We start from the raw sequence: 17,730 nt of genomic DNA, 5'->3' as shown, positions 1-17,730 counted from the left end.
AAAGTAGTATGGTCCGGCCACTTTGGAAGACTGAGAGTTTCTTACAAAGCTAAAGAGTCTTACCTGCAACCCACCGTTTGCACTCCTAAGTATTTATCCAACAGATTTGAAAACATGCATCCACACCAAAACCTGCACATGAATGTTCATAGCAGCCTTATTCATAATCACCAAACATTGTAAGCAACCAAAATATCCTTCAATAGACAAAGGCAACAATTGGAATACTAGCCAGCAAAAAAAAAAAAAAAAAAAAAAAAAGAGAGAAAGAAAAAGAGAAATTGGCTGGTAGGCCACACAAAGACATGGATGAACCTTAAAGGCATAGTGCCAAGTGCAAGAAGCCATTCTGAGAAGGCTACACACTATATGATTCTATTTATATCACCTTATAGTAAAAGCAAAACTATAAAGATTATAAGGCAGATTAATAGTTGCCATAAGTTCAGGGTCAGCGATGTGAGTAGGTGAAGCCCAGGAAACTTTTAGGAGCAGTGGAACTCTTCTGTGCGATACTATAATGGTTACATAATACTAGGTATTCGTCAAAACCTAACTTTATGGCACAAAGATTGAACCTGAGCATAGGTAAATTTTTATTTTTTATTTATTTTTAAACATTCGATATTTTAAATTTTTTTTTAAACATTTACTTACTTTTGAGACAGAGAGAGACAGAGCATGAACAGGGGAGGGTCAGAGAGAGAGGGAGACACAGAATCTGAAACAGGCTCCAGGCTCTGAGCAGTCAGCACAGAACCCGACGCGGAGCTCAAACTCACAGACCGTGAGATCATGACCTGAGCCGAAGTCGGACGCTTAACCGACCGAGCCACCCAGGCGCCCCGAGCATAGGTAAATTTTTAAAAGGACAATTAGGATATCATGGGATCCCAGGATGGAAAGGAGACTGGTATTTTTGAAAATTTAATTCTATTGCAAATGTGTGGAGTGATCTCACTGAAAAAGATGGAGGAAAAAGTGCTGATTTGAGTAACTTTGGAAATAATTAGAGTCTGTAAAATTAAAGGAAAAGGGAACTGTACATAAGCATTGTAGCCTAGTTGACAAACTGTTTCCCCTACACCTATGCACTAGAAGTGAATGATTAAGTAAAGAGGTGGTATTTGGTGAAAGCCAAGTTTCTGACTGTGGGGAGTGAGAGGTTGGAGACAAGAGGAAGAGGCTAGAATGATCCATGTGGTAATGGATTAGAGTTGGAGTCATCAGTGTGACTTGTCTTGAGCTTAATACGGTGCTGGGTACATGCAGAAATATAGATATACACATATATTTCCTTGGCTTGTTAGCTGGGAGAACCCAGAAGCAATGATACCCCAGTAGCAACAACCACACCGAGTGCCCAGATCTTAGTATCTAGTCTGCAGTAAAATGAACCAGGACTCTTTGGAGAAATGGCAGATGCTAGGACTGGGGCAGCAAATCTACCAGATGAGCCTGGAGCATCTTGCAGTGACAGAAAGTAAAAGAAGTGTTGGAAAGAAAAAACCCACAATTAGAGGATGTGTTAAAGAGACACACGAGGAGCCTGAAGAGCTCCCAAGGGCCTGAGATAGGATAATTTGAGCAACTAAATAAGTTAGGTAGTATTAGATTATAACCCAAAGTATAAAATAAATATCCATTAGTCCATACTCATGCAACTAAATGATTGAGCAAATAAATGCAGAGACAGATAAATCTCCCTTAAGAAGACTTCCCAGTAATTAACATAGATACTTGACTCCCAAGGAGGCAGGGTGAGTCCCTACAACCTGAGGCCATGCATAGTGACTTCCTTCTAAAGAATGCAGTATGAGAAGGGGGTGGGGGATAGATTTATCATGGAGAAACCTGACAAATACTACCTCAGCCCCTTGATTGAGGTCAACAGCAACTGTGATAAATTATGTTGACAGTATTTACTCTTCATAAATACTCTGTGGTCTTCCTGCAAAAAATCCTCTAACTCCAGGCCAATCATGACAGGCATTGTTCCTTTCTCCACGATATTTTTTTCCTAGCTCTTCATTTTCTCATCATCACCTTCTAGGTGGCATTTTGGGGCTTTGTTGTTGGAAAGGTTGGAATAGGACAGACCTTAAGAGTTCACAGAATGATAGGGGCACCCGGATGGCTCAGTCATTTGAGCATCCAGTTCTTGATTTTGGCTCAGGTCAGGATCTTATGGTCATGAGATAGAACCCTGCATTGAGCAATGGAGTCTGCTTGGGAGTCTCCCTTTTCCCTCTGCCCCTCCCCTGCCCATGCTGTCTCTCTCTCTTTCAATCTCTCACTCACTCACTCAAAATAAACATTTTTTAAAAAGTCACAGAATGATAGAACGTTGCAGTAGGACTCAGGCAGTTTTTATAACATCCTCGCTCATTTTATAGATGACTAAATTATAGGCTGTATTAGTTATGAAGCATGTTGGTGTGTGTCTGTATGTGTGTGTGTCCACAATGCCTATTGAAAATTGTCTTGTTTCCATTTGCACCCACATTGCATATGACCTCTCTGCTAGACAGTGAGGTGACACAGCTAAAGACACCTGGAGGACATGATAAGGATGAATTTGACCATGAACAATGAGGAAGCAAAGGAGAAACTCCTCATTGATCTGCTTCACAGTGCTGGTGCCTGATCCTGGTTTTCTGTCCTGAGAAATGGAGATGGTTTCTTTTTGTCTTGTCTTCATTAATAATTCTTTCAAATGTTCTCTCTTCTTTATGACACTTGCCAAAGATTTCTAATCTTCCACCTCCCCAAAGTATGGCTTGAATTCAGCTCTGTAATATCCAGACTTGCTGTGGAGTCCAAGATTTAGTTCACATCCCACCCTTTGCATCCTACTAGCTGTCCGACGCCTGGGCTTCCATTTTCCCACCTTCACGCTGAGGATAATGGATAATTCCTGTGCTGTCTCCCTCATTCGGCTCTTAGGAGGTTCAGTGAACATATTAACATAAAAGTTCTTTGTAAAGGTAAAGCACTATTGAAATAAATAGGATTGTTACTGCTTCTACCTGGAGTGATGCTTCCTGTTCTCATACACTACTCTGCAGTTCCCATTGCTTGCTTCAGAACATGATTGTTTTCCAAAAGAAAAATCTTCTGCCTTCCACAGTGAACAAATAAGATCATTTTTCATTTATTTTCCTTTTATTTTAGAATATTAAACACTTCCTGTATATCACTGGTGACTTTTAAAGGTATAGTTGCCTAGCTGACTCAGTAGGTAGAGCATGGGACTCTTAATCTTGGAGTCGTGAGCTTGAGCCCCACACCGGGCATTGAGATGACTTAAAATAATGTTTGTTAGTGCCCATTGCTGATGGTTAAAAGTTGAATAAGGATTTTTGTTAATTAAAAATAAAGTTATAGTTGGTCAGTTCAACGACCATGGCATTTTCCCTCCTTCCTTTGCTTCGAATATTTTTTTTATTTCTTAGATGAGGCAGCTTGAATATCAGTGTTTTACGTCCAATTGAGAGCCAGGCAGAACCCAGAGAGTGAAGCGCCTGCCCCCTGGGCATATTCACCTGGAGGGAGAGATGCATGCTAGAACCAGATTAAAGTTTCACCATTCCAGGAGAAGAGGAGGGTGCCTATTGCCCTTTCTAGATAAGCATTTTGCTTCTCTCATCTTTGTTCCTTTGTTTTTTTCTGGCTGGCTTTTCTCATATAAGGGAAATCCATGGACTGCCTCTGGCTTTGAGCTTCTAACATCCTCAGGTCTCCTTTGAGCTAAAATCTGAAATGTTCCAAATTGGGACTGAGTAAATCAATTCCAGTCAATCTAAATTTTAAACGCTAAATGAAATGATAGCCACAGCATTTTAATTTCAGGCCTTTGAGTCCTTAGTGTCATTTCTGTGGTTGACGTCGTAACAACTGTAGACAGACAAGAGAAAGGTTAGTGAACATTGTTACAAACTGAGATTGAGAACCTTCATCATCATTATAATCATTACTCATGAAAACAAGAGTATAAAGGAATTAGGTGCTACTTATATTGGCACTTTTCTTGTCTGGTAGTCCTGTATCAGCACCCCTTCCTCTAAACTTTGAGATGTTGGTGATCTTTATTACAGATCGGAAATAACAGGAGAGATTCTAGAAGCCCATAGGCTCAAGTGAGCAAGACATAGTAAGATTAAAATTGAGCCCATAAGTCTCAGTTCAAAGTCAACCTGCCTCTTTTCCTTGAGGGTTTCAGGCTAGTGTTTTAAACCATTATTCAGTATTCCTTTTAATACTTAAAATAACCTCCTCTTTGGAAAGATATTTTCCCCCAATGATACAACAAAATATCAAATAACAATATTGTATGTTGGTACATACAAATGCTTAGACCTGTGAATAATATATCACAATGTAGAAGAAATAGTGTGAAGCATTCACATGAACTGAAGAGTGAAAACAATATGACTACAGAAGTTACACAAATATTAATAATAGCAGATTCTGATATACTCTCATAGCATTGTGTTGGGAACGTGCTGTTTACCAACTATACTCACAGGGAGCAGACAGGAGACTCTTTTCCAGAGCAAGAAGTCTAGAGACATGGAACCATCTCTGTCTTAGAAATATGGGACTAAAGGAAACATACATACTTAAAACATTCATGTTCCATGTCTAAAAGACGTTTTCAAATGGATGCGGGTGCCATTATCTTTAGTTCAGAATTTTCTACTTCCCAATTTGGAGTCAAAATGTATAATAGTGTTAATTAATGGAATTTTGAATACCACCAAATTTAACAGAGAGAAAGGTGACTCTGCCTGCTTCACTGCTTAAAATAACAGTTTGGAGGGTTTTCTAAGAACAATGAAAATTGTTTTATTGTTTTAAAAAGTTAGGTAAACTATTAGAAATCTTGAAAACTTCATATCGTGACATTTTCATCGTTCACATTTCTTCCCCCCCACTCCTTTTATGAATTATTCCTCTTCCTGGGCTGATGTAATATTTAAGATGGCATAAACCTAGTTTGAAGGGTTAGTTCTGTTTATTTCCTTTTGCTTTTCAGTGTGGATACAATATAATTATTCTACTTTGTACAAAATTGGTAAAATATATTTTTTACACCATAATCATCGTAGCGATACTCAAAACCTATTTTTGGAAATATTTGAGAACATATAACTTACTAAACCTACTCCAAATGCTTTTTGAAAACCTTAACTTTAAGAACATTTTCACTCAAATGTAACACTGTAGAAATGGCTGCATGAATGTCAGAATAATGAAAAAATATGTTGAACAGTGAAAGAAAGATATATATTGTTAACAATAGCTGGGATAAGTTGTATGTTTGTAGAATTACGTCCCGTGTTCCCTGATGATCAGTTACAGACCATTTCTGTATCTGAAATGCCAGAGCTGACATAGAAACTGCTCCTACTACAATTTCACACTGAGAAGGTGTTCAATTGTTTCAAACGTCACAAGATCCATGCATGCAGATTCTTACCCATCAGGGTAGCACAGCCCCACCCTTGATCGTTTCTTCAAGGCAAGCTTTTTTAGGTTATGAGAAGCGCACTTTCACATTAAGTCAATTATACTGTAGCTTCTGGTTAATCTTTGAGACTAGAATAGTATATTTAAAAATCTGTCTCCTTGTTAAACAGACACCATGAAAGTGTTTGCATAGTGTATTGTTAACCTCCCATGGAAGGTTAAGCGGCTTCTTCTGCATCTAAATCCGTTGCTGTGGAAAATGACCGGGGCAGCACTGCACCCACCTACCCATGAATAGGGAGGGCGAAGACTTGCACCTGTGGGATTAGGTAGAGCAGCAGGAAGTAAGAGCATTTGCAGCGTATAATTAACAAGGAATTTTTTTTCTCCTTTTCTAAACGGCATTTTCATCCCACTAGGTTAACTAGTGATTAACGCTTAAAAAAAATTTTTGCTGGAGCCTGCACCCTTACTTAAACTCACTCACTCACTGGTGTATTCTGTTACTTATGCCGCCAATGTCAGAGACACGCTCCTCACCATACTATATTTCCCTCCACACTTACTGATTTCTTTATGCTCATGGGGGAATTTTGTGATGTTTGTGTTAACTTTGTTAGCCAAATTTTGTTCTTTTTTGAAACAAATTAGAATTCACGATTCCTATTTTGATTTAGAGATTACTGCTCTAACAGACAAGATGGAGAAGTTAGTGCTTAGTGAACCAAGGATCTCAGAGGTGTAAATGGTGGAAGGCAAAAAAGTGTTTAAGTGGTAGATAATGCGTAGCGTGCTTGCTACCTAGTTTTAATTGTTGTTTTCTCATGTTCGTTAAGAAATCTATAATTATCAATATAGAACAGATTTCTAAGTTTAGCTCTCTAGGGGCGCCTGGGTGGCTCAGTTGGTTAAGCCTCCGACTTCAGCTCAGGTCATGATCTTCCACTCCGTGAGTTCGAGGCCCACATCGGACTCTGTGCTGACAGCTCAGAGCCTGGAGCCCGCTTTGGATTCTGTGACTCCTTCTCTCTCTGCCCCTCGGCCTCCGGTGCTCTGTCTCTCTCTCAAAAATAAACATTAAAAACAATGAAAACAATAAAAAATAATAAATTTAGCTCTCTAGATTACAATATTCTTGATAAAACCTCATCCATATCCACAGTTTTTGAGGTTTAATAGACCTCTACTTTGATAAGGTTAGTGGACACCCACTTGTACCAATATGTGTAGCAATTTGTTGTCTCTGCCAAGCAGTCACATGCATTCCCATTCATTTACAAAAAATGAAGCCTTGGGGCGCCTGGGTGGCGCAGTCGGTTAAGCATCCGACTTCAGCCAGGTCACGATCTCGCGGTCCATGAGTTCGAGCCCCGCGTCAGGCTCTGGGCTGATGGCTCAGAGCCTGGAGCCTGTTTCAGATTCTGTGTCTCCCTCTCTCTCTGCCCCTCCCCCGTTCATGCTCTGTCTCTCTCTGTCCCAAAAATAAATAAATGTTGAAAAAAAAAAAATGAAGCCTTAACAGAGTGTGTTCAGTGGTTTGTTTTTTTTTTTTTTTACTTTTTAACAAAACTGCATTTCCTAATAAAAGATAACATCTAATGATGAAATTAGATGCATAACGTGTAATAATGGAATTAGATGTAGTGACTTCCAAAGTATGTAAATTTTACTGCCATAAAACAGAGTCTTTGCACAAAGGAGCACTGAACCAGTGATAATGTCTTCTATCCAAACACATTTGTACTGTAAGTAGAAACTGTTTAAAAGGAAAATTACATCTTTTTCAGCAATTTATCAGAGATAATTACCCTTCATACACTAAAGGAGGGATAAAGAACCATAATTCTAATTGGTAAATGTCACCAACTGTTGCAGTTACTCTTACTTGTGTATATTCTTTTAATGATTAGAGTCTCATGCCACAGCTACATGAAAATATACTCACTAGGTGTGAAATTCCCATATGTCACAGTTTCAAGAATAGGTAAACAGCTCAAAGATAAAGAAATAATGCTAATGAGAAATGTAAGAATTCTAGGTTTTGTTTTCCAGGCAAGTGGATCTTAATTTGCCAAAAGGGGAGAAAGTATAATTAAAAAAAAAAAGAAAGAAAGAAAGAAAACAAAATACAAAAACACTTAGTTTTGTTGGATTAAACTTTTAAATGAGCTTTACTTCACACTTTCAACCAGAGATTTTTATTTCCTTAGAAAGTTGTAGAACTGTCTCAACCTACAGATTTCAGGATCGTATCCGTTGGGTCTGCCAAAGGGAACAGCTTTTAAAATTCTTTTAGGCTTAAACTATAAAGTGTTTTGTTAGTTTCAGATGTTAGAAGATAAACTCCTCCTGGACAGTGTTATATTTTGTCCAGTGTTATCTTGAAAAGGATCAAAAAAACAGAAAAAATGACCTTAGAATCTATGGCAAGTGTTTAAAGTCACTCTTCTCCAGTCTTCCTAGCTATAAGTTAGTTTCCAGTGAGCTTGATGGGTCAAGTGATTGACTAGATAAAACTTGTAAGCCTACTTTTCTTTCAAAAGGTAGAAATAAAAATGGGGTTGAGCAGGGTAAGAGATGATGGAGAAAACAAACCTCTCGTTTGTATATTCTGTAACTCTCAGGTTAGCTGAGCTGTGCCCGACTGCTTGGTATTATATATGTCATAGTATTTTGTTTCCAAGCACCTGGCTGAGGTTCAGATGCTGAGCTAACTTTCTATATGCTATCCATTGTACGTAGACCAGTGTTCTGTTGCTGTTTTCATTCTGTGGCAGTATGTTTCCTGGATGTCGTCATTTCTGATGTTTTGACAAAGTTTGAGGAGCGTGGAGAGAAGTACTTATCTTATGGGCTAGCACTCTTCAAGTATTAATAGTAGTAATTTTTGTACAAATTACCCTGCCTCTTCACTGGAAAAACTGATATATAGTTCCCCACCCCTGGCTGCAAAAAAAGAAAAAAAGAAAGAAAAAGAAAGAACCTAGGGTTCTCTTGGTTATCCATGTCATTGTATTTAAACTTTCAAACATGGCTCAAGAGAATTATGCAGAAAAATAGTAAAGGAATGAATTTGATAAGTTGCCTCCCTTAGGTTTGAAACCTATTCCCTACATTGTATATGGATGCTCTTGAAGGAAAGAACAGTGAAAACATTTAAGTGTATATATTATAACTGATAACTAACTTTGTCATATTAGGGTTATGTTTGAAGGGATCCTTGAATTTATGTGGCATATGTTTCCCTTCTGGCTAAATAAGAGAGCAGTAAGAGCTTCCTTACCCAGAAGGAACTCGCATTACCCAGAAATAACTTTGTTACCAAAAAAATCAAATTCAGTTTTATTGGTGACATATGCTCATTGCCTATACTGTGCACTGGTGAAGAGATGGGCAATTTTATCATTGTATATAAAATATGCACCCTCCCCCCACCAAAAAAAAGTGGTAAGAAATTTTTGTCCTTCATTTAAGGAGAGGGGCTGCCACGATACTCAGTTATGCTTTTTTCTTGCAGCAGTAATCGTTAAATGAACGATATTCTCTTTCACTTCGTTTCCTTGCAAGATTTACTTTGCAAAGTGAGTCTGATGATGGAGGTTATAAGTACATTCATTCTATGAATATGAAATGATACAAGACCAATGGACTTGGGCCTCAGTTCCACCATTTTATTATTAATGCCATATTCTTTATTATTATTTTAGAAAGAGAGCACGAGCAGGAGAGAGGGGCAGAGAGAGAGAGAGAATCTTAAGTTGGTTCCATGCTTAGCATGGGGGTGGGAGGAGGGGAGGAGGGCTTGATCCCACAACCTTGGGATCGTGTCTTGAGCTGAAATTAAGTCAGGCACTCAACTGACTGAGCCTCCCAGGTGCCCCTTAATGCCATATTCTAATCAAATGAATACCTCAGTACAGATTATGAATCAACCCCACGTGTAGATCATTCAAATGAGTATTTTTATTAACTAGTCTAGCTATTTGAAACACAAAAAAGAACTAAAGATAAGTCTAGAAGGAAAACTCTTTGGAAGCCATTCAGATTTTTGTCCCTTCCTAGTACTGATTTTGTAGACTTTGTAACAAGGAGGAATTATATTAACTGCCCTATCTCCTCTAACATCACAAGACACCAGATGTTGTATACCTTCAGAAAGTTATCTGAATCACACTTAAGACTCTTCTTAGGAGACTGGTTCATTGATATGCTTGTTGTATTTCTAAAATAAAATAAATCTTTGAGATAGATAAATACGAATGAGTAGAAGCAATGGATAATCCACAGAATTTTGGTTTACATTTCACTTTGTAATCCATTAAATTTTTTGCCCAATATCTTCCTAAGAATATTTTATTCAAACTAATAAAATTTACCTTGTATGCCTTGAGCACTGATCGTAGTTGAGGCAGGCAATCCAAGGAAAACTAACATTTTTGTTTTTAATGTATATGAATAAACCAGCCAGAGATAGTGACAAGTAAATTGTATTGGAAATTAGGAAAGGATTATTGCAAGTGGGGACTTCTTAAAAAAAAAATCATTCATTTATACTGCTCGGCATATTAACCGTTCAAGATAGCCATTAAAGAAAAAAGATACCTAGTAGTTTACAGCCACACGTCTCTACTCATTTTCATAATGATGAATAACCGTGACCTTAAGTTACAGACACCAGTAATAAACTTTTATTTATTTTAATTACAGAATTTACTGAAGGTGCTCATTGTTGATTTTGGTCTTGAGCATAATTTACTAATGTAATTTTTGAAATGATATGTGAATTACTTTTTAAGGTTGTGTTTTAATAATGTTTTCACAATTGAGACCTGATATTTTATTCCCCATGCTTTTCCCCTACCACAGAAACCAGGAATGGATCTGGCAGACACCTATATCATGTTTGTTCGGCAAAACCAGGATATTCTTCGAGAAAAGGTCAATGAGGAAATGTATATAGAAAAGCTGTTTGATGTAAGTAACTGCCCTCGCAAGGCTTCCTGGCATCATAGAAATATGTGCAGGGAAAATTGCATTTTGATGATATGTTTGCAAAGCAGACTCCTTTTCTGATCCCCTTTCTTCTATGCGGCTAATACAGTTGATAGTTTTATTTCTCTGACTGTTGACAGAAGGCTTAATTGGCTTCTTTTGTATGTGGGAAGTGTCACTGTTAGAATGGAGGGCTCAAAAACCTTCTAAGGTTAATTTTAACGAGCAGGATGATAACCAGTTTACCATTATGTACAGCATCGGTCCGCTTGCCTTTGTGCATTCCTTCAACAGGATAATGCTGGCATGGAGTTGGCCCATCCTCGTAAAGTTTTGCGAGTCAACGTCATGCTCCTTAGTTGCACAAAGACATAAGCTTCAGTAAAGCCAAATATCCACCACCAATCTACTGTTATTGAACACTTTCCCCTTGATTTACAGCACTGGCATATGCTGACGGTATCACCCTGGGGTTCTATCAGCACAAAAGTCTTCATTTCCACAAGGCAACTCCTAGAAGTAGGGGGGTGTGGTTTTAGAGAGCTTGATCATTAAGTTTCATTTATCTGGTTATCTGTAAAGGAAACTAAGAGAGCAATCCATTTCAATAACAATGTTGTCATTCATTTGTAATTATTTAACAGTCAATTCAAAGGAAATGGTGCTTTTGCTTGTGTTGGAACTTCCCAGAATTCACCACAATGCTGATGCTGAAATGGAATATTTGCTTTGAACTGTATTTATTTATGTACATCTCCCCTGCATTTTGGAAATGATTTTCTGGCAGTTTCATTTAATTATGCAAGTTGCCGCAAATGTTTTCATAACAGCAATTCACGGGCTTCGCGGTGACACTTCAGCTGTGGCAGTTACAGAAGGTCCTGCTACGTCATCATCTCCTTCATGGTCTGTTGTGTCAGTGTTCACTGTTTGTCAGATCCGGTGGTCAACATGAGTCTCCTCTTTCATATTTTATGCTTCTAGCCTCTACCCAGGCTGTTTTACAATAAAAGTATCATCTGTTTTAATAAGCTAAGTGTTAATATGTGTGAAAAGAATGATTTCCTAAAAGCTTTGATGCCCTGCAGGGGTAGAAAAATTATCATCTATCCAGCTGGCTCTTTTACAAAATACTGGAACCGTATTAGCAACTTCTGCTTCCATTTGGTATTGCTCTGAATTTACAAGCATATGTTTTACTTCCAAATTCTCTTTTACCTTTTTTGCTTATGTGGTAATTTTCACAAATGTTGAACAGAATTGGGAAATTGGATTGATGGTATTTCCTTTATGTTTATTCTTAGTATATCTGAAGCATGTTTTCTATGATGGGAAAAGATAGAATCATCTGGAAATAGGCCACTATAGGTAGGGAGGTAGGGGTGTGTGTGTGTGTGTGTGTGTGTGTGTGTGTGTGTGTGTGTGTGTGTGTTCTTAACATCTTCAACTTTTTATCTTGGTGACCTATTTACTACAAAGCCAGCCATCAGTTCATAACAGAGGTAGAATTTTTTCGCTATAAAGATATTCCCTACTTCGTCTCTCTCACATTCACCAAACTTTCTTTGAAGACTTTTTGTGTGACAACAATAATCAACAGAGCTGACTGAAGTAGAGTCAACATTAAAAGGGCCAACATTAAAATTATGTCTAGTTTAGGGGGCACCTGGCTGGCTCTGTCGGTAGAGCACATGACTCTTGATCTTAGGGTCATGAGTTCAAGCCCCACATTGGGCATAGAGCTTTCTTTAAAAAATGTAAAAGTATGTCTAGGTTAATTGCCCTGGTTATGTACACTTTCCTTTGATACCTAAGCGTCTGACATGGCGGTAAGTTTGCTTCTGAAAAGAACTCTTGACAAGCAACTGTTCTGTTTTGGTTGTGAAGGTTTTGTCATTTTGCGTATCCCCAGTAGAACAGTGGACTTGTTACTTGTGAAATAGTTATAATGTCCTTAAACATTCTAATATTTTTAAATTGCACATTTTTATTACTGTAATTAAAAATAAAAAGTAGACCCTAATTCTATTGATATGTCATCAAGAATAACATGTATGAGGGGTACTAAGAGCCCCTAATTAGCCAAGACTGAATTTGCCTCAATTATAGTTAGTAAATGAGAGGTTATCAAGTATGTGTTGAAAGGTAAAACAGAATGTGTATCTTAAGCAACAGATCATTACTGAGAGACATTATATAATTATTGGAAATCCTCTTGGCTGGAGTTTAAAATAGTATTGTTAGATGTCAAGAAACAGTTGAAAATAATGACCCTATAAATAGTGTTGGCAACCTTAGTCTATTACAGATAAAAGATTGAAGAGAACAATTTTATTCAGGCATCACGACAAACTTTTGCTATTTCAATTAAAATAAGAAGTAAATAGAAGGAAAGGAAAGGAGAGGGAAGGGAAGGGAAGAAAGGAGAGGAGAGGAAAGGGGAGGAGAGGAGTGGGGGGAGGGGGAGAGGGGAGGGGAAGAGACAGAGACCCCTAACTTCAGACACAGAGGAAAATGTGCATATACACATACGTGCACACGCACTGCAGTGAATCAATACTTGTGGTTTAACCAACCCGGGTAAGGGTATAGGGCATCCAGCTTCTGGTCATTCAGTATGATAACTTCACTCCTTAAGAAGGATATTCTTTTGACCCAAACGAGATTCGCTTCATTTTGGAAATCCCACAAATTACAATATTTTTATATAAAACAATTATTGCGAAGACATACTTTCATCCTGCCTTCGATGCCGACACTTTAAAAAAGAACTCGTGTGTTTTACTAAGTAATCTTTTTCTGCATGATGCTCTGCTCACAGAAAAGACTATTGAAAGTTCTGTGAAACTTTCCCTGAGAGTAGTAATTACCTGTATTTCTGGCCTCAGAAACGTTTTGATCAATTAAGCATCTTAATGGCTCATGATATTTGTGGTGAAATACTTTAGGGTTCTACTTACATAATTGTACCAGTGCCTAAGGCCAAATAATGACCATTACCCGAGATTTGTGTCCATCGCTTTGCATGCATCTACAAACAAAAACAGTACCTCCTACGGTCATCCATGTACAACTCGTGAAGCCATAAGCCATGGTCCGGTTTCCTGAGCATCTTGCACTGCAATTATTATTGTTCTAGCCTCCATGGAAAGGGATTTTGTTCCCTTAACTTCAGAGTCTTAAAGACAGGAATGATCAAAATTCGTATTACCTTCAAGACCCTAAATATAGGATGACCTTTAGACTTTTACATTAAATTTTAAAATATTAAAGCCAAATGTACCCTTGAAAGATCAAAAAGAGATCGTATTAGGACAAAGAACCAAGACATTCTACTTCAGTCCATAAGTAGTTAAACTTCTGAAACATTTTCTGCATCACACAGAAATAATTTTTCAAAAGTATAAATAAACAATGGCAGATCCATGCTGCTAACAGAAGGAACCGAGTTTGTTTTAAGGTATATCCCTAATCTTCTCAAATTATCAAAATAATAATACTGGCCCTAGCTGTCATCACTAGCATTCCCAGGGCACCTCCATGTGCCAGGAAATGTGCTATGTGCTTTACCTATGTCATTTCTAACCTGCTGAGCTAGATGCCATCATCTCCATTTGTGCTGATTTTCAGGTTAAGGAATCTCCCACTCATAGAAGATAAGTGACTTGTGAATTGTTGAATCAGACTTTGAAATTGTGTCTCTCCAGTTCCAAAGTCTCTGCTATCTCCACCATAAAGTCTATGCTATCTCCACCATACTTTAGACTTACAAAACCTGAAATGGTAACACAGTACCATGGGAGAGGCCTGGACCAGGAATCCAGATCCCTGAGTTCCAGCCACGGTTCTGCCATTGATTGTCAGAGTGAGTGTCCAGAAGTTATGTCACCTGCCTAAGACTCAGTATAGTTAGTACATACAAACTGAAGAAATTGGTCCAAAACTCCAGACGGTTTCTGAAATATCTTCCAGATTTTAAAACAACTAAATTAAATTAGTTTCAATTATGTTAACAGTGATGACAAAAATTACCGGATTGGTTGGATGCTAAGCCTTGCACCCCAGAGTAGCAGTTCTTAAGGTGTTTTGTTTTGTTTTGTCATGGCCAAGTGAAAGCAGGTATCCCACCCAAGAATCAACAGCAAGTGCAATAGATAAAGAAAAAAAAGAGATTCTGTATAAAAGAATAGCTGTACCATGACATTCTGTGTATCTACCACCAGGGCTCTGAACCCCTTTAGAAAAATAGTTGGAACTCATCCATTCCATATTCATGCAAAATCTTTCTGAGCGACCAGAGTGTTTTAAACAGAGACTGTCTCTTCCTCTCAAGCCGTCATTACACATGCTGAGTTTAAAATCTCCATGTTAGGGGTACCTGGGTGGCTCAATCAGTTAAGCGGCCGACTTCGGCTCAGGTCATGATCTCGCGGTTGATGAGTTGGAGCCCTGCATCGGGCTCTGTGCTGACAGCTCAGAGCCTGGAGCCTGTTTCAGATTCTGTGTCTCCCTCTCTCTCTGACCCTCCCCCGTTCATGCTCTGTCTCTCTCTGTCTAAAAAATAAAAATAATAAAAATAAAAAAATAAAATCTCCATGTTAAATTTACATTTTCAATTTAGAAAAAATGTGCCTTATCTGGGTAAGAAAAATCTTAAAGTTCTCCTGTAGGGAGAGAGGTCATGGATGCGCCAAATGGTTTTTCAGCTTTCTATGCAATCTCTCTTACCCTAGTGTTTTTTTCTTACATATTAAACACCATTGTCAGCAACCTTTTTAAAGTTTTTATCAAATCGAAACCATCTACAATTGTCTAATCCCAATATAGAAGTATGACAAAGATCTTCTAATTCTTAAGACCCATTTTTAAATGTCTACTGTGATGTTTCTTCCCACACACTCAGGCTTCAGGACACGCAGTGCTAGCCACAGGTTCCCGTGTGTCAGGAGAGAGGCTGGGTAGTTCCCGCGAGACTCTGGTTTGGACAGTGGTGGTGTTTCCAGAGTCAAAACTGACCTGTGCAGTAATTGCCCAAGAGCACGCGCTGTGGTCCTTTCCTAATGTCCAAGAATATTACAACTTGGAGGTAGTTAGGGGTTGACTGAAATACATTTTATTGTCCAGGATGCACACTAAACCCACCTACCTCTCTAAATCTTTTGTATATTTATTGGGCATTGCCCTTCTTGAGTCCCTTTGAAACAATTTCATTTCAGCTCTCATGTTGCTGAAGACACATCAGGGTGCAGTATTTAATTGGTAAATCATGCAGATTAAATGTTCTCATGTGTTATAAACTGATTAAATATTTAATTGTTGAGGAGTTTCATCTCAATGAGATTTTTTTTAAATATTGTGGTGATGTCTTATAAAATTAAAAGTAATTCTTTAAATGATAGTTAATCAGTTATATTCATCCAAATAGTTTTTTATAAAGGATTAATTTCTCAGGGCTTTTCCTTGAAAAGAATTATTTTCAGTAAAGCGACTCTACATTAAACACTGTAAGTAAAACTGACCTACGCTATCTACGTGAATTCGGTAGCCATCCTAAGATACGATAACATACAAAGAAAAAAAAAACTGAACCTGTGACAAGAGACTATATTTCTCAAAATAAAAGTCATTTCCCATTTCTGTGCTCTCGTCTCTGACTCTGAAATAAGAAAGGGCAGAAATGCTCAGAATTTTTGAATGCAGTTTCACACCAGTGCCCAAACTTTGTGACTCCGGAATTTATTCATCCTCAGTAAGATCAGCACTACTATTCTTAACTTCCTTAAAGATTCAGTTTATTATCATGTTGATTTTCACAAGAATAGTTGAAATCAACAGAGCTTGGATAATAGTGGCTGCTAGATGAAACTTTCCTACCGCGATGCCCTCCATGATATGTATTTAAAGCTGACTCTACTTTCTCAGTCCTTTGGATAAATTTCTTTGTGTGTGCAATCAGCCTCTTTATTGGGAATGCAGGCTGCAGCCCAGTAAGACTGAAAACTTATTTGTCTTCTTGCGTTTCTTATAATTCTAAGATATTATAGGTATATTCTCTAGTATGTGAATGTTAATTTAAAAAGAGCAGTTTTCTTCTTTTCAATAATCTTTTACTTTCAAATGACTAGGAAGTTGTTCTATAAACTACATAAATCAGTCTAGATTCCCATTACAGAGGATGTTCTCTTTGGTTTTGCCTCTGTATAAAAAGAATTCAAATATAAAACATTAACTGTTGGACCATTATGCCCAACCATGATTTTCCTGTCACCAATCAAAATTAAAGGTTACTATCACTCTCATACCAAAGCCATTATGTTCCTTCATCGATAGGAAAGGCTGGATGATACGTTCAATGATGGACTCGAGGCTATTTGAGGTAATGTATTTCTAAACGTGGTTGTGCTACAGACTAAACATGGTTTAGTACCTCGTTGCGTCCTAAAGGTGGATAAAAAGTTTGATCTCCACTTGTTATCTGTGTTACTTTTGACACTGTTAGTGGCTTTGATACATCGTTCCCCAGGTGTTTGGGTTTTTGTGTTTAATTGTCTATATTTCCGCCTCATTTTACCTACAGTATTTGGTCTCACGCTGAAGTTGTTTGACCTCTTTTAAGATAGTCCTAGTCAGACGTGTTCTGCGGAGCATCTTGTCTGCCTCAGTAAACGCCCTCCACAGCCTGCTCCTTAGCGGTTTGTTTCCTCGGAGTTTGTTTCTGTTTAAAACCTCTGCTCTCGAATTACGGCTGTCTGGTTCGTTTTTGTTAATAACCTTTATTTTAATGTTAAGCTATTATTTGTAAGTATAAGAATTTATTGAAGAGTCTACTTTTTGATGTACGGTGGGTGCCGGAATAGCTCTGGCAAGTCCAGACGCAGCCCAGCGCCGCCAGAGGCCCTCATTTGAATCTAAGCTGTGGGTGAATTAAAACCTGGGAAACTTGAGATACGCGTGCCTAATTGCCTAAAAGAAACTCCGAGAGAAAGTGTATTGTAGCGTGTTGATCTTTTTCCTTTGATAATTCAAAAGAATCTTCAAGAAATATGTGGGCTTCTTCCTTATATTCCTGAAATGTGATCATGAAACACAATGGTCATTTGGCACATTCCCAGAAATAGACGTCTTTGCATGAGGCACCTGGACATATGTGGCAGGTCTGGTAGAATCAGCTAATTAACAACACAGGCTTAAACAGGCACCTCATCTGGCAGTGCAGTTAGTTGCCTGATGGTGCTCAGCAGGACTGGGTAGTGCTTTTTATTTTTC

The 17,730-nt window shown here is 38.1% G+C and overlaps 1 protein-coding gene across 8 annotated transcripts in view; it reads left to right on the top strand.

Moving 5' to 3' along the window:
- The window catches only part of CADPS2 (calcium dependent secretion activator 2), a 540,052-nt gene that overhangs the window by 503,907 nt on the left and 18,415 nt on the right, over positions 1–17,730 (top strand). For 6 of the 8 annotated variants that reach the window (XM_047839630.1, XM_047839625.1, XM_047839616.1 and 3 more), the window contains one exon: positions 10,339–10,446. In XM_047839630.1, the coding sequence (XP_047695586.1) occupies positions 10,339–10,446 (108 nt within the window). The other 2 variants (XM_047839637.1, XM_047839654.1) reach the window with 2 other exon arrangements.

This window comes from Prionailurus viverrinus, chromosome A2 (assembly GCF_022837055.1).
Source record: "Prionailurus viverrinus isolate Anna chromosome A2, UM_Priviv_1.0, whole genome shotgun sequence".
Taxonomy (NCBI): Eukaryota; Metazoa; Chordata; class Mammalia; order Carnivora; family Felidae; genus Prionailurus; species Prionailurus viverrinus.
Note: the sequence above shows the minus strand (reverse complement) of the source record. Positions and strands in the feature narration are given on the sequence as shown.